The following is a 26,500-nucleotide window of genomic DNA, read 5'->3' as shown; positions in this document are numbered from 1 at the left end:
TAACTGAGGGTGAAGTGAGTATGCTAGACAAAGGAGAGAGCGGCAGGGGAAAGGACAAGAACTTTCCAAAAGAGGATCAGCCTGCTACAACAGCGTGGGACATTCAGATTCTACAAATGGGACAAGTGAAAGGGGACAAGATGAGGCTGAATAAGCAGATCCAGAAGAACCCAACGTACTGGGATTATCTCCACCCAGGTTAGGCCAGTTAGGAGACAACCAGATTACTCATGGTAAGAGTCATCACCATGTCTCACCATGTGGTGGCTAAAGGTACTACTCGTGACCGTCATCAGTATCATCCTCCGCATCCTAATGTTCATGGATGGTTACCTCTGGGCCAGATATTTCACTTAAGTGTAGAACAATTTTAAGAGGATGACTTCTGTCCCCATATTAAAGCCACAGAAGAGTAAACTGGTTAAGCCATTCACCATGATCAGAAAGCTGGAGGAGCAACTGAGAATAGATTCCAAGAGACCAGAAGACTGACTGGGTGTGGCTAATAAGCGAGAGGGAAAGGCAATCATAACCTCCCTCTGGGTTTCTGGCTTGAGAAATCGGGTGGATGCTGCTGGCATTTCCTGAGATAAAGATCTCTGGACCACAAGCAGACTTGTGGGGAAGGATATCATCTGGGGACATGTTGAGTTTAAGTACTTGTGAGACATTCAAGGGAAAGGAGGACCTGGTTACATGCAATGGTCTCAGAGGAAAGATCCAGGCTGCAGAAAAAAATGGGGATTCATCTACTTAGCAGAGTGGTCAAGATCACCCAGGTAAAGGGGAAAAGAAGAAGAGGAGAGAGCCTTGTTGGAAGTACTGGCTAGATTTCCTGGAGTGGAGAAGGGCCCTTGAAGAATGACCCAATACAGACAGATACAGAAGTGTACCCAGAGCTCCCATAAGCCCAGATAAGGGAGCAGAGAAGGCAAAGGCTGCAGACACGGCAATCAGCCAGGAGGCCAGCACAGCCATCCCAGCATGACAACAAGGGTCTGATGGGAAGTGATGGGGAGGGCAAGGAAAGGAGACAGGCTGCACAGGGAGAATCAGCAGCATGCTGTGATGTCAATAGATTTGGACAATGAAAGGAAGTAAGGAATCCATGATTCCATCCAACATGTAAAGCTTGGATATGGCACTACCATTCATTAAGATAGGGAAGTCACAAGGCTGATATCAAGGTTTACTTGGGGGGACAGTTATGGAAAGACAAGGAAAGAATCCAGACTTAAGTGGCAGAACATTCTGCAAAGCACACCAGATATTGTGAATGATAAACTGTGCAGTGCCAAATCCCAGGTTAACTCTAATTACTAATCCAGCAGAACCATGACTTTAAAGCAAACCCTAAGTGATTTGGGACTCCATTTCTACAACCATGAAATGGGAAGAACAATGCTGCCCCACATCTCACTGGCAGAAATATTTATGAGAGTAGACTTATTAATATAATCCCTTAAGGTAAGTAGTACAGTTTGGTTTAAGACACACTGAGATTAGATAGTGCTACAAATTGAGTAGCTGTATTGTTAGGTATTGATTGAAGCTTAGGGCTCTTCCTTTCTCTCAATTAAGAAGACATCCCTCACTAATTTATACTACACGGGGGAAGGGCTGCAGATCTAAAGGGGGGTGGGAGGACAGGCTCACCAGCACAGTAATAATAAAGGACAGTGCCTCCCAACTGATGCAAAAGAGGAATGAGGTCAAAGGCCTGGCCCCAGAAACCTTGCTGTTTCTCCAGTTTCGTGCACTGTGACCCAGAAAAGACATTCTCAGTATTTATGTTTCGCTACTGGCAAAGGATCTCTCTTCCTCTTTTCTTGGTAAACAGATACTTGCCCTGGATGCAGTAAATTTTATATACAGTAGTAAAGAGTAAAGAATAGGAGGCTGGGGGCAGAGGAGGAGAGGGAGAGGGGAAGTCAGGCTCAACTTCAAAGCTTCTTGCAATTTAAGGCCACAGGTAACAGTTAAGTGAGACTTACAGAAAACACATTCTTTCTATTAGGAAGATGGTGAAAATGAAAAACAAAACTTCTCTCTAAAGCAAGTTATTAAATTAAGAAGTCAGAAGTACTCAGAGTTTTGCATTAACCAAAACACAGAAGGCGGTGCCTCTCAGCTTCCTCCTTGTGACTGTGTCAAACTCCTTGACTTAATATTTTACACACGTCGAACTTGATTTTACCTTTCACCTAACTTGCTTTTACTTTTTTATTTTGGGGGTTATACTTTCCTTCATTTTATGAACTTCGATTTGTCTATTCCTAATCTATAAAACAGCCCTGATAAACCTTTTTTTTTTTTTTTTTTTTTTGGTACGCAGGCCTCCCACCGCCGTGGCCCCTCCCATTGCGGAGCACAGGCTCCAGACACGCAGGCCCAGCGGCCATGGCTCACGGGCCCAGCCGCTCCACGGCATGTGGGAACCTCCCGGACCAGGGCACGAACCTGCGTCCCCTGCATCAGCACACGGACTCTCAACCACTACGCCACCAGGGAAGCCCCCCTGATAAACCTTTTGATTAAACATTCTAAAGCAGTGCTACTGAAAGTAGTCAGTCCCCAAACTGTTATCCATCAGCAAGATAATGGGCTCATGCCAGAATTAAGTCAACTACTGTTTACTTCAGCTAGATAGGTTTTGGTTGTTGTTCCTCGGTTTTGTTTTTTCAACAATAAAGACATTCCTGATGAAGGGGGTAGTGCATTGATTTATAGTCTGGTACAAGCTCCCTACCATAACGCCCACCATTAGCAAATAGTGCACGGACCTGCCCCAGTCCATGGACCACACTGAGTAGCACTGCTCCAGAGCAACATTCCTATGATACAAACTATAACTTCTCATTGCCTGGTAGTTAAGGTGATAGATATTTTCCTTCAACGCAAGAGAACTCTCCAACACAGCTCCAATAAGTGGAGCATTCCCTGATCCCCTGCCTGATTTGTGTAGAGACACAAGTATCCACAGTAACATTTAACTATGTAAGGGGTAGGTGATGGTCTAAGAAATCAGTTCTGCAGACATCCCAGCCACAGGGTCTTCCCACAAGATCATGCTGCCTCCTAGTCTGATGCTGTGCAACAACAAACAAAAATACCACAATTATATACCGTATTCTTATTTCTAAATGACAGGGTTAAAGCATGACAAATGTTACAGCTTAAGAATGTTTTCACATCTTTCACAACAAAATACACTCCAAAATTGGAGTTCTCCTTGCTTTAACTTGTTTCTTTTTCTGCAAAGAATGTGCCAACATGAGAAACCAAATTACAACAAAATATACTACTTCATGATTCTGTTTGCCCATTTACCCAAAATATTGCTCAGGAATTAGAGGACAATATGAGCAGGGCAGCCATAAAGGATGAGAAGAAAGGAGCCAGAATTTGAAAGTATAAGTACCTATCAGACTGGGGTCTCAGTGAGCAGAGAGGGGGAGAAATGAAAAGTGCCCCTCATCTCTGTAGTAATGAAACAACGCCCAAACATCAGTTGGAGCTCAGCCAAGCTACCTAAGCAAGATACCATTAAAATTACTTCCATGTGCTGAACTGTTCCAAAGATGCTTGTCTGGAACTTAAGCAAAGAGAGGTTACGCAGAGATACCACACTACCTATCAATCTTGACACCCTAAGTGGAGAGTCTCATTCAAACAGCACACAGACTCCCAGGTACTACAAAAACTACACCATGGAAATAAAAAATAACAGATTTGGAAGAAATTTTGGAGATTTTGGCAAGTCTCTGGCTCCTTGCTACTAAAAACGTGGTCAGTGGACCAGAAGCATGGGCATCAACGGGGCATCAGAAATGGACAATATCAGGTACCACTCCAGACTTGCAGTAACAATCAGGTACAGACTTGCAGTAACAATCAGGTACAATTTTATCATGACCCCCAGTGATTTGTAGGCACATCAAAGTCTGAGAAGCACTGCTCTGGTTCACTGGTTCTCAACCCAGCTGCATATCAGAATCACCCCTGGAACTTTTAGAAAAATACTGATGCCCAGGCCCCAGGCTGGGGAGCCCGGGACCCAGCACCTTATAAAACATACTGATCCAGTCCTATTCCCTTGTTTTACGGATATAGATGAGGAACTGAGACTCAGAAAAGTTAGATGATTTACCAAGATCACAGGAAGTTAGTGGCTGAAATAGGAGTAGATCTAAAAAATATTTAGGATTGTGCTGCCCATAAAAAAAAGTGGAAGAAACTGTAAAGTTACCAATAAATCAAGCTAATTTTAAAGATCTAAGGTTTCATTTTGGTATATACTTTTTTATACTTTTAAACCTTTAAATGAAACCAAAACATACTTATGTTTATTTTACGTATTACCCCTTGAACCTTGACCAGTTTTTTTCGATGCTGAGGGTGGCAGCGGGCATAATTCTCCATCAGCCACAACACCATTGGTGGAGACACAGTGAAGACTCAGCTTTCAGCTTCTGCCTAGGTCACAGTGGCAGGATTGTGGGTGACTCTTTTTCTTTCTTTATTTCTAAAATCTCTTTAATGTGAATATACTATTTTTTTAGGAAAAAAAAAGAAGAAAGAAAAATAAAGAAAAAAAAAGCATTCCAAAACCACCTTTTAAAGATCTCAATTTAACTTAGATCAAAGAGTCCAAAAACAAGGACAATTGCTGTGTTCTGGTAAAAGCGTCCAAAAGTACAGAAGTGATACTTGGCATACCTAAGACAAAAAACTTCTGCCACGGGCTTCCCTGGTGGCGCAGTGGTTGAGAGTCCGCCTGCCGATGCACGGGAGACGGGTTCGTGCCCCGGTCCGGGAAGATCCCACATGCCGCGGAGCGGCTGCGCCCGTGAGCCATGGCCGCTGAGCCTGTGCGTCCAGAGCCTGTGCTCCACAACGGGAGAGGCCACAACAGTGAGAGGCCCGAGTACCGCAAAAAACAAAAACAAAAACAAAAACAAACTTCTGCCACAACTGCTGACCCTTTTGGTGTTGATGTCATTACATTTAAAATGCCCATAAATCAGCACTAGATACATGGGGGTGAGGTGCGAGGTATGGGTGGAGTGAAGGAAATTAAAAGCTGTGGTCAGACTTGAAAAAAAACACCCTATAAAGCAACGTATGTTTCTGACAGTTGAGACAGACTGCATGACAGACAGCAAAACCACATTTCCGCATGGTTTTTTTTTTTTTTTTTTTTCTGGAATGGATCTGTGGCTTTATGCCACCAAGCAGTATTTTGGTTTACCAAAATGTACTCTATGGCCTTTTTAATTTCATGTTTACTTAACTTTCCTTACTATCACTGTTGTTCTCACTAAACTACAGCAGCTTAAGACAAGTGTCTTAAAGGAGGAAAAAGTTTAAAATACAGAATATGCCTCACATTAGGAAAAAAAGAAAATTAACCACACACATGTAATTCACATTGACTAAAGCATCTGTTGTAATTTTGGTATATAGCTCATAGATAATGGACAATGGGAGTAATTATTGAAATACAGTAGTTTCTCAAGACAATTACAGACTCAGCCTCGTGTTTACATAAAATTTCTCAACACAAAAAGGATAAAGACTCACTGACCTATTCACAGTTGTTGGCCAAATGATAGAAAATAAAAAGCAACAGAAGAAAAGAATGACTGGAGCAGAATTTCCATAGCTGATGAATAATTTAAAGGATTCTGTACCTATTTTTAATGTCAAAAAAAACGTTAAAAGGAAAAAAGCCAAAATCAGATAATTTGCAAACTCCCACTATTATATCTATATAAAGGTAATGGCAGTAATCAAGCAAAATGATGAAGAAAATCTCTCTCATACACTGACACAAAGGTCAAACACCTTCCTTAAAATGGTAAGTTCCTAAAACCACTGACCACAAAGGGCTGCCTGGCAAAGTCCACTGTGGTCTGGGTATAGAATTAAGGCACAAATACAAATCTTGCTGAAAAAGAATACCTGAAGTTCTTGGTAAGAAAACAGATTTGGCAGGAGATGAAGGGAAGGTGCTGACATGAAGGCAAGGGAGAAGCAACAAACTCCCTGTCCTTCCCTCTTCTTCCTTGTATCACTCTTCCTCCTCCCTAGGCACCTCATCCCCTAGCATAATCAAGACCAAGTTTCCCCTCCAAGGTCTCTTTTTCTATTAATGGTACCTTGATTCTGAGAGTCTGCAGAGGTCAATGTTTTAGGCCTTTCTCTGTTCATTTCCACACCCCTCATTCAATGAACTGCGGGGGTCACTTGGGTTCCTCCTTTCCAGTACATGTCACCTCTTCAACCCAGCCTCTCTCCTTCATGTGCCTCTCCACTCAAATCATTTCAACCACCATTTACTGAACATTTGCTGCCAGGCCCCATGCTACTTGCTGAGAATAGAGCAAATAAGCAAAACCGACACAGTCCCTGCCCTACTGTCTTCCCTGTGCTTTCCCTCAATAGCCCATGTAACAGAACCAGCATTTAAGGCCTTCCATAATGCTTTCCAAACCCACCACCTCAACCATTCTCTCCTCTATCAGCCAACCAAGCTGGAAATGGTAACCACCACCTGAACATGGACAACACTTTCCTGTCTCTGTGCCTTCCACTTGGAATCCTCCCCTTTCCTTTCTTCCTGCCAAAGCGACCTCCTCTGAGGTCTCACTAAAATGTCCCTACTTCCTCTGTAACAGGATTCTTAATCACTTCCAAGCCAGAAACACTTCCTCCTCTTCTGCCTATGTCACTAGTGTGCCATCACCACACACTGCCATGTACTGTTCATATTGGTCCAAATGCCATTAAAAGATTAGAATCCATGGAGGCAAGAGTTCTACCTCCCCTAACTCCCTAACCCTCAAAGCACCCTGCACAAAGTCTGAGGTCAATTAGCATTTGCTGAATGAACGATTATAAGCCACCATAGCCTTTGCCTTCCATCTGAGGTATCCAACACTACCAACTCCTAACCATGCAACTCTCCCAGTGAAGGAAGAATAAACAACCTCATGAGGATTCAGTTCTTTTTCAGGTTTAAGTCTTTAGGTTATAATCTTAATCTCTGTAGGTCTAGTTCTAAATATTTCAATTTGAGAAGCTAAAAATTTCAATTTAGAAAGTTTATTTTTTGCACGAGCTTCAAACAAACAAACAAAAATGACAAATGCATGCAACCAAACTGTAAAATCAAATATCAAAGAAAAAGTGGAATTTATAAATCTTGGGAAGTTGGCATGAATACCATCTCACAATACAAATCCAACAAAGATCTTACCAAATTTTTTTCTATATACATCCTAAACTGATGCAAAATATCCTAAATTCTTGCTTAGATTTTAAGAAAATCCTATTGGCTATGCTTAGATCTCATTAAAGTATGTCCTAACAATGGGTCTCCTTCCTAAGGTCAGCCATATCAAGCATTTGCAAGTGAGCTGCTGTTTAAAAAGGTTGTTGTACATAAATGTACTATGTCTGACCCAGTCTCCCAAATCTGAAACCTCAAAAATGTAAACAATTCTTTAAAAAAATTTTGAAGGCTTACAAGGAAGTAGAGCTGTCATCTCCACATTCCTGGAACCTACATAAAGGAGAAAGTTTAAGGACATTCTGGAATAGTGCAGGACACAATTTTTCCATTAAAAAGCCCAAACAGGCACTCTGTCTTCCCCAACTTGGCCAAAAATTGCTTAAGCAAGTAACTGTGGAAATGCCACCATGTTTTTTATTGGCCACTTTAGGTGAACTATAATATTTTTTGAGGTTAACCAAGGTAGACATACTTAGAGGTAATAAGCCAAACTCCCAAACAGAACTACATCCTCCCCAAAATCAAAAGCCTTTAGAACAGTCACCCACATTCATAGCACCACACAATGGAATATGCAAAGGGAAAAATTAAGCCCAAATAAAACATGTTCATTGAACAGTGCCCAAATATTCAAAAATATAGTAAACCCATGTGAGTAGACTCCCAGGCTACTTAGAAAACTCAAGACTCCATTTTGTTTATCACAATGTGGTCAGGACTAGACAAACACAAGCACAATGCATTTTGACCTAATCAAGAAGCTAAGTGAAAGAGCAGAAGGACGATTTGGTAGCAAGATCTGCCCTCATTTTTCAGCTGGGGTAGATCAGGCCAAGGTGTTATGCTGAATTCTCAGGTGGCCCAGTCTATCCTATCTTGGTAATAACCCAACAGGTATCTCAGAGAATGGCTGAAATGCTGGGACTGTTCAGCATGGACAAAGGAAGGCTAATGAAGGACAACACTTTTGAAAAACTGTTATCTAGAAAGGAACTAAGAAGTAAGACTGGGACTTCCCTGGCAGTCCAGTGGTTAAGACTTCGCCCTTCCAATGCAGGGGATGCAGGTTCAATCCCTGGTCAGGGAGCTAAGATCCCACATGCCTCACCGCCAAAAAACCAAGACATAGAACAGAAGCAGTATTGTAACAAATTCCAGAAAAACTTAAAAAATGGTCCACATCAAAAAAACTTAAAAAAAAAAAGAATTAAGACTAATTCTGGGACCCTCAATGGGTAGCCAAGACAAATGGGCCTCACTTAAAACAAGAAATTTCCAATGAAAAAGATGATTACAGAAGACCATGTAACACCCTCATTCTGAACCTGAAATAAGAACCCACCACCAACAACCCTACTTTGCTAATCATCATGAGAACAGCATAAGAAAACATGAAAATACAAGTACGGTTTGACAGGTTCTCTCAAAATTATGTAATTAACTAGAGAAGCCAGGCAAGGCTGATGCTTGGCCTCTACCCATTAGATGCCAGTAGCACCTCTGAGTTGTGACAACCAGAGATATCTGCAGATACTGTCAAATGTCCTTGGGAGAAAGGAACTGCCCTGTTTGACACCACTGCTCTAGAGAAATAGTTCCCAAACTCCTCCATTTGGGTCCAGGTTTCCTCACTGGATCAATGAGTGCTTATGAACGCTTCTCCCACAGAAGAAGGCATATAATTTTGCATATTAAGTTCAAGGACTTTGTGGATACTTTAAAACCCAGCCAAGGACCCCCCATCTGGACCTCCATTCATCTGGAGATGAATCCCATCCTAAATTTTAAAACTGCCCAACTGCCAGCTCAAGGGCCTGTGGCAGAACTGCAATGAGAACTCCTAACCTCAGACTGCCTATCGAGGCCATGGTTACTGTTCCTAAGAGTCCTGCCTAAGAGCTCAGAAACAAAGCTTATACACTGGTGGTTGACACTCTACTACAGGAAATGCAGTGCTATGAAAAATTAAACCATCCCTTCAGTTGCTCCAGTGTTTCCTCTGTTAAGTTCCAAAGATTGTTTCAGATGCCAGAAATACAGGAGTAACACAACACATTCTTCTCTTTTGGAGCTTATACCTTAGCGATGGATCTCTACTATGATCTCTACTGATCTCTACTATGTCCTTGATTCATCAAAGGTCAAGACTATACATTTCCCCCTTCTTTTATTTAATTACAGTTAACTTATTATAAACCAAGTTGAAAAGTCCAAACGTTCTCTAAGTAAAGGACAATGTGAGAAACCCAGGACTTAAGATCCCTGCAGTGTCATCAGGGTAAACCTTAGCTAAAGAAACTGACATCGGCACTGGATTCTGGAAGGGTAACTAATCCCAGGAGCTAATTACACGACAGGTAATAAACTACTACATATACACCCTCCCTTAACACTTTGGGAGAAAATTACTGGATCACATTATAATTCATGTTATTTCAGAAGTTGTACGATTAAGTTTTCTAACACTATACATGCCAAATGAAAAGCATAAAAACGAATCACTTTAAAGCAGCACTGGAATTATATTATATACATATAAAATACATATAATTTTGGGGAATTCCCTGGTGGTCCAGTGGTTAGGACTCAGCGCTTTCACTGCCGGGGCCAGGTTCTATCCCTAGTCAGGGAACTAAGATCCCGACAACCGCGGCGTGAACAAAAAAAAACAAAAACAAAAAAACCCTCTGAAAACAGGTGTTAAAAGGGACTTTCTGAGACTAAAAAGAAGTCTCACTTCTGTTCATTGGGTCATAGAAAATAACCAAAACCAAATGGTCATTTTAGACCAAAGGAACTAAAAGAGATCTCAGTGTTCACTTACACTCCAATTTTAAGCTGAGAAAAGTACAGTCCTGAGAAGTTAAGGTACTCAGCAATAACACACAACTGATTACTGGCAAGGTCAGAACTAGAACCTGAATCTCCTGACTCAATCAAGTACTTTGGGGGAAGTAGTAGAGTATTCCAAACACAGCATTTGAAATGTCTGGAGAATTGACAGAAATATCTATCATACCAGTGATCTGAAATTGAGCCAAACCCAGGATCTATTTTACTGGTTGGCTGATCTCAAGAACTTATTTAATTTCTATGTGTCTCAGCCTCTTCATATACAAAATGGAAATAATAATATACGGTAATAACCTCATAAGGTTATTGTGAGAATAAGTAAAATATTATCTGCACAGCAAGCTCTCTAAAATCACTTACTGTTATGATTACTACTCTTGTAATGACACGGTACCATCTCCACCAATAAAAAACTAAGATATATTCAAAGTTCCTTGTCCCTTGAGAAGAACCAGAAGCCTGCATTTTTACTGATTTGGAAAGAAGTTAGCTAAACACACCACAGTATGGCTAAGATCAATATCTCCCCACACTCACTCAAACCACATGTACACAGGCCTATTAATAGTAAAAGAATTCTTCAGATACACAGTGACTAGTGATAGAGTGATGTCCAAACTGAATTTTAAATTCAGTTAGGAAAGATTCATGTTTTCATCTTTAAGAAGGCAAATTCCACATGCTAAAACACATATATTCTACTCTAACTAGCCTAACTCACTCCTGAAAAGCAAACCGAGCTCAGTTGCTTTTACTTTGTCTTTCCACTTGTCATTTTTCCACAGATTTAACAAGTAGGCACCATAGGCCTAACGAGGCTTGGAAGCTCAGCGTTTGTTATCCTACAACCACAATATGCCCTTAAAAATATTAAACGGCGCATATTCTTGGCTAGCTCGATCTGAATGCAGGGATTCCCTCACTCACCAAATATTTCATGACCACCTACTGTGTGACAGGCAGTTCTCAGCACTGGGGACACAGCAGAGAACAATAAACACCCCTGTTCCCACGGAGCCTTACCTTCTAGTGGGAGAGAGCAGACTGGCAAGAAACAAGTTCACATCTAGTGTTTGCACAGTATACTTTAGGAATGCAAAAACAGCCAGTTTCATTAAGCGCTCTGCTCAGAGTGGATCCAGGCTCTGTATTTTAATTTGTGATCCCAAGCCTCCCTTTCGGCGTGGCCTGGACTCTGGAAGGATAGCAGGGAGGAGAGGGAGGCTCTGTGCTCGCACACAAACACACAGATCAGGTCTCTAGCTAGAGTGACACTCTAACACTTCTTGGACGGCCGGTAGCGTCCCCATCGTCTCGTGTTGCATGCAGCCGAGGACATCCCAGAAACAGGCGCACTATTTGCTGATTGGAAACAGCGCGGTCAGTGAAGGGAGCCCTGGAAGTGAAGTCAAGAAACCTACCGTTTCCTTTTCTGCCAACATCTCTCGCTGTGCCACCTCGGGTGTCCGCTGACCCGCGTGAACCCTGGTCTCCCCGCCCGCAGGCTGATCCTCCTGTACCGTGACACTGGGCTAGTCCCTTAAGCCCTTAAGCCTTGGTGTCATCTGTTCAAGGAGGGCAGTGGAATGACACTGCTTGGCAAACTGTCGGGTACTCCACTGACAGAAGCTATTTAAATAAATACATGGATCCAAGCTTGCTACTTGCTTTACAGGAACATCAGAAAGATTAAGGAGAACATATAAAGCGCCTTAAGCTCTCTGTAAAGAAAGGGTGTTACAGGGTACTAGTGCTCATAATTTCTACAATTCTTTCCAGTTATATTTCCTTGCATGTTCAAATTCTTTAACCAAAATAACCCACAGACCTTCAGAAGCAGAATACATATGTAGAAAATAAGAACAGAATCCTAATTAGAATAATAACAATTAAGTGAAATAAGCTTGCTAGGAAATCAGAAAGTCAATATCCATCTTCCTTGCCTCAGCCTCTCATGCCTAAGCTGCCGGGGCTGAGACGCAGCGGGCTGGCCAGGTTTTATGTGGAGCCCAGTAGAGCAGCCAGCCTCTCTCTCCATCCATCACAGAAACTCCCTCCACAATACAACCGTGAAGTATTTGTGGGCAAAATCCTCAAAAATGATGACAAAGTGACCCATGCACCAGACGGCAGAGGACCTCAGAGGTGTCTGGGGGTATTTTTCTTCCGCTTCTTTGACAAACCAGCTATGAAAACCCACACCTTCCCTTTGTCCCCCTGGACGGAGTACTGTCACACACGGCAGCTCTCTGAGGAAAGGTGGGCCCAGTGGTAGAGAAACAGCAAAAGCTTGGCATAAATGCTGGGTCAAGGCCAACGAAAACAGAGAGTGCATACAGATTTGTGTTGATGAATGCCAGCTAAATCCCTCTTTACAGATAGAAAGCAGCTACCACTGACAGCTGTTGCTAAGGCAGAGTCAAAACAACTCTAATTTTCGCTTCTGACTTAAAACTTCTCAGGCCCATCCCCTTTAGAGTGAGTAATTTGGTGAGCTCTGTTTGCAGTGAACTTCCTCTGAACAAGTCAAGTCCTAAGTCTCGCAACCCATCATTATCAGTATAAATACTCAGTTGCCCACGCCTACACGTGCTGCCTCCAGCTTTTCTCCCACAGCCCAGCTCACAAAACTGATCGTAACTTAGCCACAGGACCACTGGATCCGCCACCGCAGCTAAAGAGCTAGAGTTTTTTAAGAGGAGGTGTGGGGAGGGATCAAGGGCAAATACCTTCTAAAAATCACATCCCTTTCACCGGCTCTGCAGCCATCAAATATATTACTGTCCTGGAGTGTTAAGCCAGTCTATCCAATCATGTCAAATAAAAATGTTCTCACTAAAAACAAACACAAATTACTTCTCAATACACATTTGAAACACTTAGTTCCCAACTGACTTTATCTATTCTATAGTACAAAAAGAAAAAGAAAAAAAAAAAAGAAGTAAAATTCCAGGAAAGACAAAACGAAGAATGTGAGAACAATGGGCCAGTGCCTGCACCATCTCGGCTTCACCGAGGCTGGAACTGCACCTAAAAAGATGCATCTTATCCTTCAGTCCACTAGGACAACCCGGCTCAAAATGATATTATTCAGGATACAAAGAATTTTGCCCAGCAAATAAAATAAGCTAAACAAAAATAAGCAATATCCAGTAGGGATTAAGGGGCAGTGAGAAAGGAAATATCCCTTTGTTTGAATGCTGCAAAGAAAGTCTTTTAACAGTATAAGCAAAACATTTGCCTTCATTTAAAAGTTTGAGTTGTGTGCAATTTCCTGCATCTAAGAACCTCTTTCTGAACTACAAAGAGGCCACAAAACATCACATTTTCCCCTCCCAGCTTCCCCCTTCAAAAACCCACAAGACGGTGATTAACAAACAGCCCGTTGTCTTCAGGCACAGTTTTAAAAGCCACAAGGAAAAGATAAAAGTTAAATGGAAAAGCAAGTTTGTAAACAAATGAGAAATAGGTTACCCAAGGAGGAAGTAAACTCATCTTGAAAAACAAGCAGCTCTCCTCGCCCCATTTGTGGGAGACTCCAAGTGAAAGCGACCCTCGCCCTCTTACCCACTGAAAGCAGTATGGATGGAGAGTCCTAGGCCAAGCCTTCTGGCCCTGACTCTAGGCAGAGCTGCAGGGGTCTGGGTATAAGCCTGAAGCTCAGTGGCTCAAGGACAAACCCAAGCACTAGCCCAGCCTCCCAGGGGCTCTCCACTCCAGAAATGAGCTGGGGCCTGAATCTCCATCCCAGGGCAGACCCATCTCCCAGCAAACACCCTCCCAGGCAAATTCATCTGAAGTCCTGAATCCACTACCTAATAACTGTATCACCTTGCGCAGATCTGATTCTGTTTAATCATCCTTTGATGGGACATAATCCCTTTCTTAGGATCTTTGTGAGAATTAAAGAATTTTGGCAATGGGCCCAGATCAGTGGTAAGCACAACCCAGATACATAATAAACATTTACATCCACTGAAAGGAAATTCCAATTCCACTCAACAAACACTGCTTTAGGTGAAAAATCTTCAGGTATTCTATAAAACCTCAGAAAGAAAATTAAGAACCCAACATGCAAGAAGAGAAAAAGGGGAAACCCATGTGATCCAGAAAATGCTAATTATGCGCATGCCCTGACAGGTTAAACTTCCTCCTCCAGATCCGCTTCTCTTGAAGGTCCTGTGGTGACATGTAAAATGACAGCTCCATGGGTCCCGCCCAAGCCACTGCCCCTTGGTGTCAACTGTCCTAATGCTAGAACCTCCGTTTTGGAAAAAAATTAATTAAAATCTACATATATCTAGACTTACAAAATAGGACTTAAGTTGGCCCTCATCCCAAAATGTTCAAATCAGAGAGGCAGGGGAAAATTTACCACCAATAACCTCCATTTGGCTAATTACAGAATACTATTGAAGGATAAGTAATCTTAAATTAGAAAGGGTGGCTTTAAACCTTAATGAAAAACAAATAAAAACACAACCCCCTCCCCATGCTCTAATTGTATCTGGAGTTTTTTGCACAATCATCAAGATTTCACTTGTAATCTCTCTTTGAGAATTTCCAGTCCAGCAGTGTCCACCACTGTTCAGCCCCTCTAGATTATTATTCCCTAATTTTATACAGCAAAAGAAAGTTCTGTCAGCAAAATTTTCACTGGTTTATTAGTTACTTTCAGCTAGAACTTTCCACCTTCGATAATTCACTTTCATCATCACAGAAGAGTTCAATCACATCCATTCCTGAAAAAAATAGTCGCTGCCTAAGAATACAAGTCACCTTTTTGCCTATATTCTCAAACACCTCCTCCTCCATATCCAAGCATATACAATCTAAGACAAGAGATGTGTAAGAAATTAGTAATGCTCCAAAAAAAAGTTTTCTTATGAGAAATCTGGTCTAAACACAACTCTAAACAAATTGACTTCCACTGCAAGCACTGTCCCCAAATAAATTTACTGCCCCCTAGAATCAAGTACACTCAAGGCTGGAATGCCATGCCAGTCGTATATTACTTCAACCTCAATAAATCTCTTTTTACTCTCCAAATCCTCGGCTGCTTTCTAAAATAGTTCACGAAAGAGCACCAACCTAATTAACAACAGCTTCCTCTGCAACTGTGGCCTTGATTTCACTTATTTACACATTAACTGGAGCCTCCTTTTGGCCAATCCAGTCTATTCTCTGTACCATGCCGAGCCTTTTATCTGCCCTGGACAGCATTTTCTCCAGCAGATGAAGTAGATGCCGATTGATTTGCTGTCAAGCATGGTAAATTAATAGCAACAAATTGCTGAGGGCCCCTCTCACTGCTCCACCATGCTTCGGCAGTTTTGCTTTATTTGCTCCATGATGGGCAGCAGTCGGCCTCTTCAAGTCAATTTCTTCTTAACAACCTGCAATACTTTTCAATGGTGAAAATAGAGCTGTTCCTTGTAAGTCAGAAATCAATATCCTATTGCCCTTAGAAAATGCTAAACAAGCAGTATTGGCAATCCACTTGGTACTAGAGGGTATCAGATATAATGCAAATCCATACTGCTTCCCTCCTTGTAGTTATTACAGTTTGCTAAAAGGTTCCTAATGTCATTTATCATCATTTACCATCGACCAGAGAGGCTATGATTATGATATCCTGTCAGTTGGCAAGGCCCTTTCATTTCTATTCAATTAATATTTTAGCAGCACTCAAATGGTTGTGGCCCAAGTCTCATAATAAAATTTACATGGCGTGTAGTGAAACAGGAGTTCTCTTGCTCTGATTTGAAAAAAATAATAATTGTATACATACACTTATAGGTCGAATTTACATACCCATTGTTCCTAATCTACATCCAATATTCACTTTTTAAAGTGGTAACTGCCGCTGCCGGATTAAATCAAATTAAATCAGGGCAGTCTTCTTTAATTACAGCATTACGAGTGAAGGATGGGAACAAGCAGCACTTAGCAATGTTATCAACTGCATGCATCACCCTGTTCTGCCCACGGTCACTGACCCATTTAGAAGCCACACTGTATTTATAAAGAACAATCAGCAGAGGGAAAAAAAAAAAAAAAAAAGTAACAACTAAACCACGGGCCACCTGTCCCATCCAAAACAAAAAACAAAAAAACCCAACTTAGGGAAATCCTTAAGGAATAAAGGCCAATGTTCTTTCATTTAAAAAAATTCCATTATGAAGATATCACAATGAAACACGTGCCATTTCTAACCATCATCTTCACTTTCATGCTAGAACTTAAGACAGTGGCAAAGCATTAATTCACTTTATAGTCTGGAACACTCCACTTTAACCTTTCTGGGTTTTTTCCCAGCTTTATCTGCTCAGCTCTATCGATCCTACTAAAGATTACCAGAAATTATATTCATATTTTATGCTCTAATTCCATGTCATGTCACTGAGTTCCCCTTTAAAAAAAAAATCAACTAATTCTACCAGACTAATGCTATTTACTCAGTTACCAAAATTTAAATTAATTATGTTCTCAAACATAATTGTTAAAAATTGGCAACATTATGCAGGCTTAATTAAGATTAAATCCAATTTACTGAATGTACTTTAATTGGTACTAATTACATTAGCTTTCATTTCAGAATGACAAATTCCCCATAGGTTTCACTTTATAGTCCTCTAACAGAACCAGCACAGGGTGACTGACAACGAGTATCATACAGAAAGGGGAGGGACCATAATACTGGACCCCCCCCCCCCAGCCTGCTTGTCACTGCTCTGTGCTTCTGTCCTTTTATCAATTTGCTAAGTCACAGAGTCATGACTCCATCACTGCCATCATTTTCTGTTCCAATGAAAAATTTCTCTAAAAATAAATACTCTGTGGCAGGCAGCAGCCAAGAACAGAAGCATTAACCAAAAAATACACAAAGGTTTCAAATATCAGGGCCACCAATTACTAGGTACTTCCAAGGACTCCGGGGACTCCTACTCTTGAACCCTTCAGAGACACAAATCTAATAAGTGAATAAGCCTAACCTGATCTTGAGAACTAGGCCCAATTATGCTGCAGGGCAACTTCCCTGCATTATTGCTGCTTTCCATTATGAGGGTATCCAGCAAGTGCATCTGGAAGAGAGGCCAAGAGGAACCAAGGCTGTCTGCCTAGGAAAACAAATAAAGACAGATATGCCTCTGTGCTTAAGGGGGGAAAGAAAGAAAATATAATAAGTAGGTGGTTTGCAGGGCTGTCTGTATTTCATAATGTGATAAACTGCCCTCAGGATTCTTGATATGATTGAATTTAAAAGCAAGAGAAAAAAAGGGAAAATGTACTCCATTCTCAATTTCAAACGGATGGCATTTGAGGCCAGCTGGACAAGAAGATGACAGAATTACAGAAGTATAAAATGTGTAAAATTAAGGGATCTCACATACCGCCCCCTGCCCCCTAAAAGAAATACATACAAGCTCTGTGTCTCTGAGAACTGCAAACAGTATAAAGAGATCTGGAAACTAAGTGGTTATGGTAAATAATAAGATGCAGGAAAAGGAATAAAGGGACATTAATCATCTGGTCCAATCTTTAAAAAGACACTAATTAGTATTAGGTGGTGGATGAAGACAAAAAAAAAAAAAAAACAGACACGACATGTACAAGATCCAGACCTAAAATGACATGTATTGAGGATAATTAACAAACAATATCTCTCGTGCAATTTATTCCTATAAGGTAGAACTAAGGGGAGCCCATCCATGAGCTTGATGGATTTTGTTTAAGCAGGAGGTATTTACATTACTTATCTAAACAGAAATGGCAAGGATGCCAAAATAAGAATTTTAACATGCGGCCAATGATACTATAATGTTAATACTGACATAACCAAATAGCACACGAAGTAAAAAAAAGTATCCAAAATAAAGTCCTCAGTGTGACGACTCCTTTTTTTTGTTTTTCCAACTTTTTGTTTTCAAATACTGTCTGATCGCTTTTCCTGTCTAATTGTCATCTTCAAAAGATCTGAGTATGTTTCGGGTATGTGATAATTAACCATATCCAAAAAGGAATCCATAAGTAGTAAGAGCCTAATAATATGTGATCATTTCATATTTTTTAAACTTAGAAGGTAATGACATCCACCATGAGTATAAATAAGAGATGAAGAGCACTAAGTTTTCCCTCATCTTCTCCCAGCAGGTAAACACATAAACACAACTATTCTGAAATGGTTGATAAGACAGATCTGAAGCACTTTCACTAGATGACTAAAAATAAATGCCTCCTAGAGGGATTATTATTGCCAAACAATATTTATACATATATGCTATTTCTCTTTCTAGGAAACTTAAACCAAACCATTTTATTCAGTCAGTCTCCTGCAAAAAAAAGTCTGGTTCAGTCATACCTCTCAACGCTTTCTGACTAATCATTATCTTTTTTCTTTCTTTCTTTCTTTTTTTTCCTTTGGGCTGAAATAACTGCTAGATTTCAAGACCCAAGATCCAGTGTTGAACCTTATCACATCCTCCTATCAGGCCTCATGTACTCTGTACAAATTCTGGAAGGAACAGTTACAGTTCCTGGTAAAACCCAAGTAAGTAGCCTCAGGGGACCAGTACAAGGAATTTACATCAATTTCTTTTGTAGCTCCACAGATTTCATTTTGATCCTCCCAGCTCACCCTCTATCCATTCTTTCACACCAATCCAAGGAAAGCTCCACACAATTTACAATTTTACTTCCTAATATTTTCCAAAAAAGCTTTCGTAAGACAAGTTTGCAATGCCCAAAATACGTAAATTCTTTCAAAAGAAAAAAACATATTTTAAAACTTTAGCATCCTGCTTTTGAAAGTGTACAAAGTTTAATGTGCATTCAGACACTTTATATCACATTCTTAAATGATTAAAATGAGGATAATATGCAAAAAAGATGGGGAACCACACCTGAAAAAATAGCGTTCTCTCCAGTACATGGTCTTGTAAAATACAGGTGGCCACAAAAAATGTGCAGAATAAAACTGAAAAACATACAATTTCCTTTCTAAAGTGCACAGTATTACTGACTGTCATTTAAAATGCTTATAAAGAAATGATAGCTTACCTGCTTGTGCATTTCTATATTCAACCCATAGGACATCTCATAATACTGTCAAAGAAGGAAAAGCAATTAATCTCATGCTTTTCATCAAACAATCTCCCTAGTTTGTTCAAAAAGTCCCCAAGCAAACATAAAAGCCTCACCTAAACCAAAATATCCATCCTATTAATGCTGCTACATCAGGAAGAACACTCTACCGCTATCTTTAGCCTAATAAACTAGAAGCCACTTTAACACACAGAATCTAAGACAATAACTCACAAAACTAAGAAAATCAAGTTCAAACATAGCATTCTTAACATCTCCAGTGGTCTTTATACATCACAAGCAGATGACTCACGAAGGTCTGATGAAAATTTGGTACCCTATGGACTCCAATTCCTAGGCACAGCGGGCAAATAAATAACAAAAACAATGTGTCTCATACAAATGCTGATGCTTCGACAAGAACTGTTCAAAACGGTGATGCTACTTCAGAGTTCCGTTTCTCATTTTTAGCATACTGTTCATGTTCATCCATTCAAAGGAAAAAGGCTTGATAGGAAATGAATGAGTGACTCTGGAGCCTTTATGAACAAACATAAGAATACACTTGGTAATACTTCTGAAAAAGCAGATCTGCATGTTTTAAACATAGAGTATAACTAGCATTACAGAAATTCTGGCAGAACGAATCGGTTATACAGCAGACTACAACACTCCTCAAACCAATGTAACACTATAGAAATTGAAAACACACAAATACACACACTAGGAACATACAGAGCGGCAGGAGGAGGAGGAGGGAGGGAAAATTTGAAAAGATGTCTGGTGTCTTTTCTTGCCCATCATTCTTTAAAAGAAATAAAATACATTCAAATTTTAACAGTTTACTGAAAAATTATCTGGTTAAAACTGTTTGGAGCAAGAGCAATAAAACAACAAAGAAAACTACTGGCACAAAAACATTTTGCCTGTGACTAAACAAAATGTCAATCAGGTGGTTGTTTTTTCTATCTGTAAAAACAAAGCACAGAAAATTATACCCCATGCAGCTCAAGTTTTTGAAAATGCAAATCAAAGCTGGTTGTCAGAGGCAAGTTATAACATCCTGGAATTACAGGTTGCTAATGGTCACACTCCCACAACTTTAACTGCACTAGCACTGTGACTGTGCTCTATCCTGCAGCCTGCAGCGATCTGAACGTATTCTTGCTTTTGGTAGCCCAAACTAATAGGCACTTTGAATCTGTGATACAGTTTTCTTACCATCACATAATGCCGCTGCATCTCTGTCTTCTCACTGGCAAGTTTCTCACATTCCAGCTTCAGGCTGTTCAAGAAATAAGGAAATCTAAGTACAACGCAGATCTTGACTTACATCTTTCAAATACGCACTCCCTCCTCTAAATCATCACCTACAAAATGCCAAATCAACTATCTTAAATACCACCCTCATTACTGAAAAACAGGCAGGAGAGAAAAGGGTGAGTGGAACCAGCCTGGGCTTGCCCTTTCAACAAGGATCAAATGTGGGGTTTTTGTTTGTTTTAAGAAAAAACCCTCTAGCCAATTTAACTCCATAATCTCATCCAGAAATGAATATTCACTAAATTCACTTAAGAACGAGGAAATAAACATCAATGATGCCTACATCTCCAAACACTAATAAGTCCCCCAAACTGTCACAAGGGAGTTTTTTTCTTTAATGTTCCACGAAGAGATTAATAAAAATATACATCAAGCATGTCTTGTGAACGATGTCTTATTTTTTTCCCTCCAAAACACAGAGACAAGTTGAATACCACCATCCAGGGGCAAGGCGTGAATGGGGTTCAGTGCCTTGTTTTGGTTCCAGCATTTACGAAGTAAGAATTACACGTCATTGAAAATCCAGCGAAAGAAAAATATTTCAAAGGCACTCTAAGGTCTAATGATTGTCTCTTAAGACGAAAACATCTTTTCAGCACAAAAGCAATGAAATCGCCTACTTGGCGACTTCCCACGGCTCTGGGCTCTTGGTATTTCAGCGGAAAGGCAGAAAGAAGTAACAAGGAATCAAGCCCGCTGTAATTAATAAAGAACCAAGGAAGTCAAAAGGCCCCAGAACCTTCCCAACCTTCCATTCTCCTGGCCCCAATAAATCAATATCGAAAGTTTGGCCTCAGCGTTTTCCAAGTCTCCCCAGTTTCGATTGCTCGGCCTTTTTTTTTTTTTTTAATTTACAGGAAAAGGAGGAAACGCTTTTCTTTACACCTGCCCGAGGAAAAGAGGCCTTGACTTGCCCTTTCTGCCCACAAGGAAAAAACGATAATACCTTTGTGGTGGCCAAAAAAAAAAAAAAAAAAAAAAAAAAGGAGGGGGGCAGTGTGTATATGTGGGGGGAAGACAAGAGCTAAGCAAATAGGAGGATCAGCTAAAGTCAATATCGTTACCTGTGGTATTGAGCCTGTAAAAACTGAAACTCTTCCTTAATCCGATCACAGGACTCGGAAATTGTAAATTTAAAGGGTTGAGCAGGCTGATGCGGTGCCTAAAGAACAACAATAAAATATTTGATTAGCCCACAGCACAGGCGAGGCGGAGAGATGGAGAGAAAACCACGCGGCGCTGGGGGAGGAGGAGGGGGGGTCATGGCGCAGGCAAGCAAAGAGCGATTAAAACTCTCCTCCCGCCCCCTCCCCCGGCCGCACAGCCCGGCGGAAGCCGCTTGAGGGCTAGCCCCGGGCCCCCGCGTCCCCGTGCCCGCCCCGGACACCGCAAGTTCGAGACCCCGCTCCCCTCCCACGTCAACGGCGGGCGCCCAGGAGCCGGCGCGCCTCGCCCACCGTCTCTCCCCACCCGGAATCGAAACTGGCCCGTCGGGGCGACGCGCGCCATGGCGTCGGGCCGCGGACAGGTCGGGGGAGGGGGCACGGTTGGCCGGCTGGCTCGCTGATCCCCGGGGCCCGCGGCGCGAGGGGCCGGCGTCCCACACTCAGGAGCCGCCGCCGGACCCGCCGCGCCGCCGCCGAGGGCGCCCTCCCCGCCCCGGCACGGAGTCGCGCCTCCTCCATCGCTCGCCACCCCTCCTCCAGGAGTCGCGGCGCGGGGACGGCTAACGGCTCCGCGCGGCTTCCAGGGGCTTCAAAGACAACAATAAGAAAATGGCCACAACTCAATTGCTTCTCCGCACCCCCTCTCCGAAAGTGCCCCAGTGCCCGGGAGAAGTGGAGACGGAGGAGTGGCGGGCGACTCCCCGAGCGGGGCGCGGGGTTCGGGCCGACCTCCACGCCCCTCCGGCCAAAGACACAACTCGGCGCGCAGAAGGCGACGCGGAGAATCCCCCGGCGCCGGGCGAGCCAGCGCCCCCGCCGCCCGCACTCACCGGGTGTCTGGTCTGCGGGTACATCTTGCTCAGGTCGCGAATCATCCAAACCGATTTAGTTGGCTGCGCTGGGCAGAGGCGCGCGGCTCATTGGCTTTAATGGCCCCGAGAAGGAGGAGGCGGAGGCGGCGGTGGCGGAGGCGGCCGGCCGGGTCCGAGGGGCGGCTCGGGCGGTCCCGGCCCCCGCCGGGTCTCGCGTGACGCGGGCGGCAGAAACGCGCGGCGGCGGCGGTGGTTGGGTGCGGGAAGCCGGGCCGCTCCGCATTCCCCGCGGGCGTCACTGGCCCGCCGCGGGCATTGTCCGGCGCGCGTCTCCCGCGGCAACGCTCCGACGTTCGCTCCGCCGAGGCGTGCCCGCCGAGCCCGGCGCCGCGGCCGCGCCGCTCACCCGGGCGGGGAGAGTGAGAGCTCCGCGCCCCAGCGCCCGCCGGCAGCGCCACCCGCTCGCTCGCTGGCTCGCTGGCTCGCTCGGCGTCCCACTCCAAACTTTTTTTATTTGCCTTTTAATTGGTTGTTATTCCTCCAAATGAATGATCTCTCTCTTCTTTCCTAAAAGCAAACACAAACTCCTTTGGTTCGGAAGAGGTCTCGGCGGTGCTTTTTGGTTTCTCTGGAGATTTTTTTTCACCTCACAGCAACGATCTTTTAAAAGGCACCTTTTAGCTTCTTTTACCACATCTCATTTCCTTATTTTTCTTCCTTCCTGTTTTCTCGTCTTTTTTTTTAACCCCAAATTGAAGGGGATTATAAAAATAAAAGAGAGTGGAACGCTTGCGGCTTTTTTTTTTAAGTCTCTCTCTTTTCAAACTCTGCGAACAGCACCTCAAAATAATATACAAGTGTGTGAGAGAGGGGAAAGAAAGCAGCCAACAGCTCAAACACCCGCTCAGAACAGCTCTAACAACACGCTCTGTGTAGGTGACTTCTTTGACCAAATTTAGCAGCGGCTAATCATTAACATTCTGATACATATTCACAACCGTCCGTGGAGGGACCGCGGAGCATCCCGGGAGATGTAGTCCACCCCCGGCGACCGCGGCTAAGGATTCGGCCAGATTGACTACAATCACCGGCCGGCCACGCGACCGCTCAGGGGCGATCGTCAAGCGTCCCGCCCACCCCGGCGCAGTAGGCGTCTCCAACAACCAATCAGAGATGGCTGAACATTAATCGCCGTTCTGTGTTACTGCCCATCATTTCATTGCTGACAAATGGCGAGCTAGCGGGGAGGAGCCGGCCGGGCTGGAACCCACGTGGGGGCCGGGCGTCGTCGGTGGCTCGGACCAATGAATGGAACAGGACGGGGTTAGCGGAGGCGGGGCGGAGATGGCCCGCCCAAGGCGGAGCTTCGCCTTGGCTGAAGTTCCTTAGCGCGAGCGTTCGAACCTGGGAAACATTTGTTCAGCTGTCAATCAAAGTAACGTGGGCATAGGAGCAGCGGTGACTGCTGCTTCTGTTGCTGCTGCCCTGGCTGCATCTTCAGAACTGGGTGTTGGTGGCGATGGTGGCGGCAAAATAAAGGGGGGGGGGGGTGCGGTGAGACTAGAGGCTAGTCAGAAGATGTCCTTCCGAGTCTCGTTCTCCCAGACGCTCCCCTCCAACCCAAGCACCCTCGGCCCCTTGCTCCGGGCCGCGCCAGGAATGCGGACTAATTAGGGTCCAATGTCTCCTTAAAGAGACAAGCTCGGCCTTGTGTAACGCTGCGAAACCCCTGTTGAGACAAGAAAGGGAGGATCACGCCGATCCCACTTCGTTCGGTTCACATGAATTTTACGCGCCGCTGGAGCCGGCATAATTTTCCGTGTGAACGCGGATTCGGGCCCCTGTTCTTGTTTAGAGCCGGAGACTGAGCTGCGAGACGCTGACCCGGGTGAGGGGCGGGGACGCGGGGTGGGGGTGGGGCGCCTCTCGGAGCCCAGAGGGGACTGTGATTGCAGTTTAACCCCGAAGCGGGACCGCCTCCCGCGAGCAACTCTGCATGGAAGCTCCCCTAGACGCTCTGACCCGGGGTCGCGGGGGCGTAACCTTGGAGTTTCGGGGTGGGGCTGGAGGCCCGGGGGGGCAGGGGTCTGAAACTTTGTCAAGAGAGCCACCTGCACCCCAGAGACTGTCAGTCGCTCCCTGCGAAAACAGTATCATCTATGTGCTGGCCCCCCGCACAAGGAAGAAAACGGCCCTTCACGCCCCGAGATGCTCCCTCCCCCGTACAGTAGGACGAAGACCGCCCCTCATTTTCCCACCTTTTGGAGGAGCAAGTCGAGTTTGTCGCGGTTGAAACGGGCAGGAAGCCACGCGGGGCACGAGAGACGGCGGGTCGGCCACGGCGGCGGACTAGGGCTGGAAAGGTGGGGGCGGTCCGGGGGGCAGAGCCTGAGGGAGGGACATCCCTGTGGTAGTGGCTAAAGAGGTGAGAGGGGACTTGGTGGCAAGAAGGAATAGCCTGGGGCAGGCAGCATATCCACCCCTAGTCCTCGTACAGCCGGGGGCAGCTCCCCAGTTTAAGGGGAAGCTGCACGGCTCGTCTCGCAACTTTCCTAGCTTGCCTCTCACCATTTTTTGGGGGGGGGGATGGGGGAGCGGGCAGGAGGAATTCAGATAAAGTGGGGGTTTGGCTAACCTAATGGTCTGAGTTTTGGATGTGTATTTATGAGTGTCTTTTGCCTACTCTAACTTGAGACGTTAGCCGAGATGTCTCGGCATTCGTGGAAAACCCTTCTTAATGATATCCCTTGCCTCAGTGGACGAATCGAACAATGACTTACTGTACAGCCTAGCACATTCTATGGGCCTCTCTGTGCTGGGCACTTTGAAGGGCTGGTTCTAAGGACGGCTATGATGGTCTTCACCTTCCTCTAATTTGTTTATTAAAATCCTGGAACTGGAGTTCACAGAATGTTTCAATTCAGCATATATCTTCCCATTCATCCCCAAAATAAGAGAATGAAAGACTCCACGGGCAGTTTTCTGAACTTCCTCTGTCCAATACCTAGACACACATGGCTTTTTGGCACTTGAAATGTGGCCAGTCCAAAATGAGATGTGCTGTAAGTACACATGCACACCGACTTTGAAGAGTGAGTACAAAAAAAGAAAAGTGAAATAGCTCAATAATTAATAATAATATCACGTTGAAATTCCAATATTTTGAATATAATTGGTTAGACAAAATAGATTACTAAAATTAATTTTGTCTCTTTCTTTTTACCTTTTTAACCCAGATGCTAGAAAATTTTAAGTTACCTTATGTTGCTCACATATTTGCATTGGACTGCACTGTTTTGAAACATTCCCAGAAACCAAAAATTAGAAGACTTGGGCGATACAGTTTCTACACTAGGACAGTGAATCTTCTAAGAACACCAGCAACTATTCTAGGGTTGGCTATTTGCTCCCACTGGAGCTTTTCAATAGTTTGTTAAATTACCCACCGTGCCTCTGTAGGAGGTTCTATGTTACCCGTTCTGGCCAGAATGTTAGCAAGTTCCATGAGAACAGGGACCTGGTTATGTTCACAGCCTCACTCCAAATGCCTAGAATGATGTCTGACACATACTTGGTGCTCAGTAAATATTTGTTGATGGCATTAATGAGTGAAAGCCACGCTGTGTCAATACAGAAAGCTTCAGCATCATTTGGGCCATATTTATGGAAATGCTATGCAGTTATTTCCCAGGACAGGGAATGAGAATCCTGATAATAGAACCTGAAGAGCTATTGAAAGGGTCAGTGGACAAAGGGGAAACTATGCTCTGTTAGGAAGTATCAAATACTTGTATTAGGGACTTTTCTTCCTAATCTCTCTTGACAGTTTGTGTCAACAGAGAGTGGTTGGAGAAATAAGGTTGTTTATTTTTTATTGAGTACAATTTTAAAATACAGCACTTGGATATGTTTCACATTTTGACCATGGGGCAGATCTACATGATTCACAGGGATGTCTCGGAAGG

At 43.5% G+C, this 26,500-nt stretch overlaps 1 protein-coding gene across 9 annotated transcripts in view; it reads right to left on the bottom strand.

The window, feature by feature from the left end:
- TLE4 (TLE family member 4, transcriptional corepressor) overlaps positions 1 to 23,495 on the bottom strand; it is a 153,255-nt gene extending 129,760 nt beyond the window's left edge. For 5 of the 9 annotated variants that reach the window (XM_082620073.1, XM_082620074.1, XM_082620080.1 and 2 more), the window contains exons 1-4: positions 22,554 to 23,495; positions 21,622 to 21,719; positions 20,456 to 20,519; positions 19,211 to 19,255 (exon numbers count right to left, since the gene is read on the bottom strand). In XM_082620073.1, the coding sequence (XP_082476199.1) occupies positions 19,211 to 19,255; positions 20,456 to 20,519; positions 21,622 to 21,719; positions 22,554 to 22,598 (252 nt within the window). In that variant the 5' untranslated portion in view covers positions 22,599 to 23,495. Of the gene's footprint in view, positions 1 to 19,210; positions 19,256 to 20,455; positions 20,520 to 21,621; positions 21,720 to 22,027; positions 22,464 to 22,553 lie in introns of those variants that run through there. The other 4 variants (XM_082620075.1, XM_082620076.1, XM_082620081.1 and 1 more) reach the window with 1 other exon arrangement.
- Between the last annotated feature and the right edge of the window lie 3,005 nt (positions 23,496 to 26,500).

This window comes from Mesoplodon mirus (genome assembly GCF_964341445.2).
Source record: "Mesoplodon mirus genome assembly, chromosome: 1".
NCBI classification, from domain to species: Eukaryota; Metazoa; Chordata; class Mammalia; order Artiodactyla; family Ziphiidae; genus Mesoplodon; species Mesoplodon mirus.
Note: the sequence above shows the minus strand (reverse complement) of the source record. Positions and strands in the feature narration are given on the sequence as shown.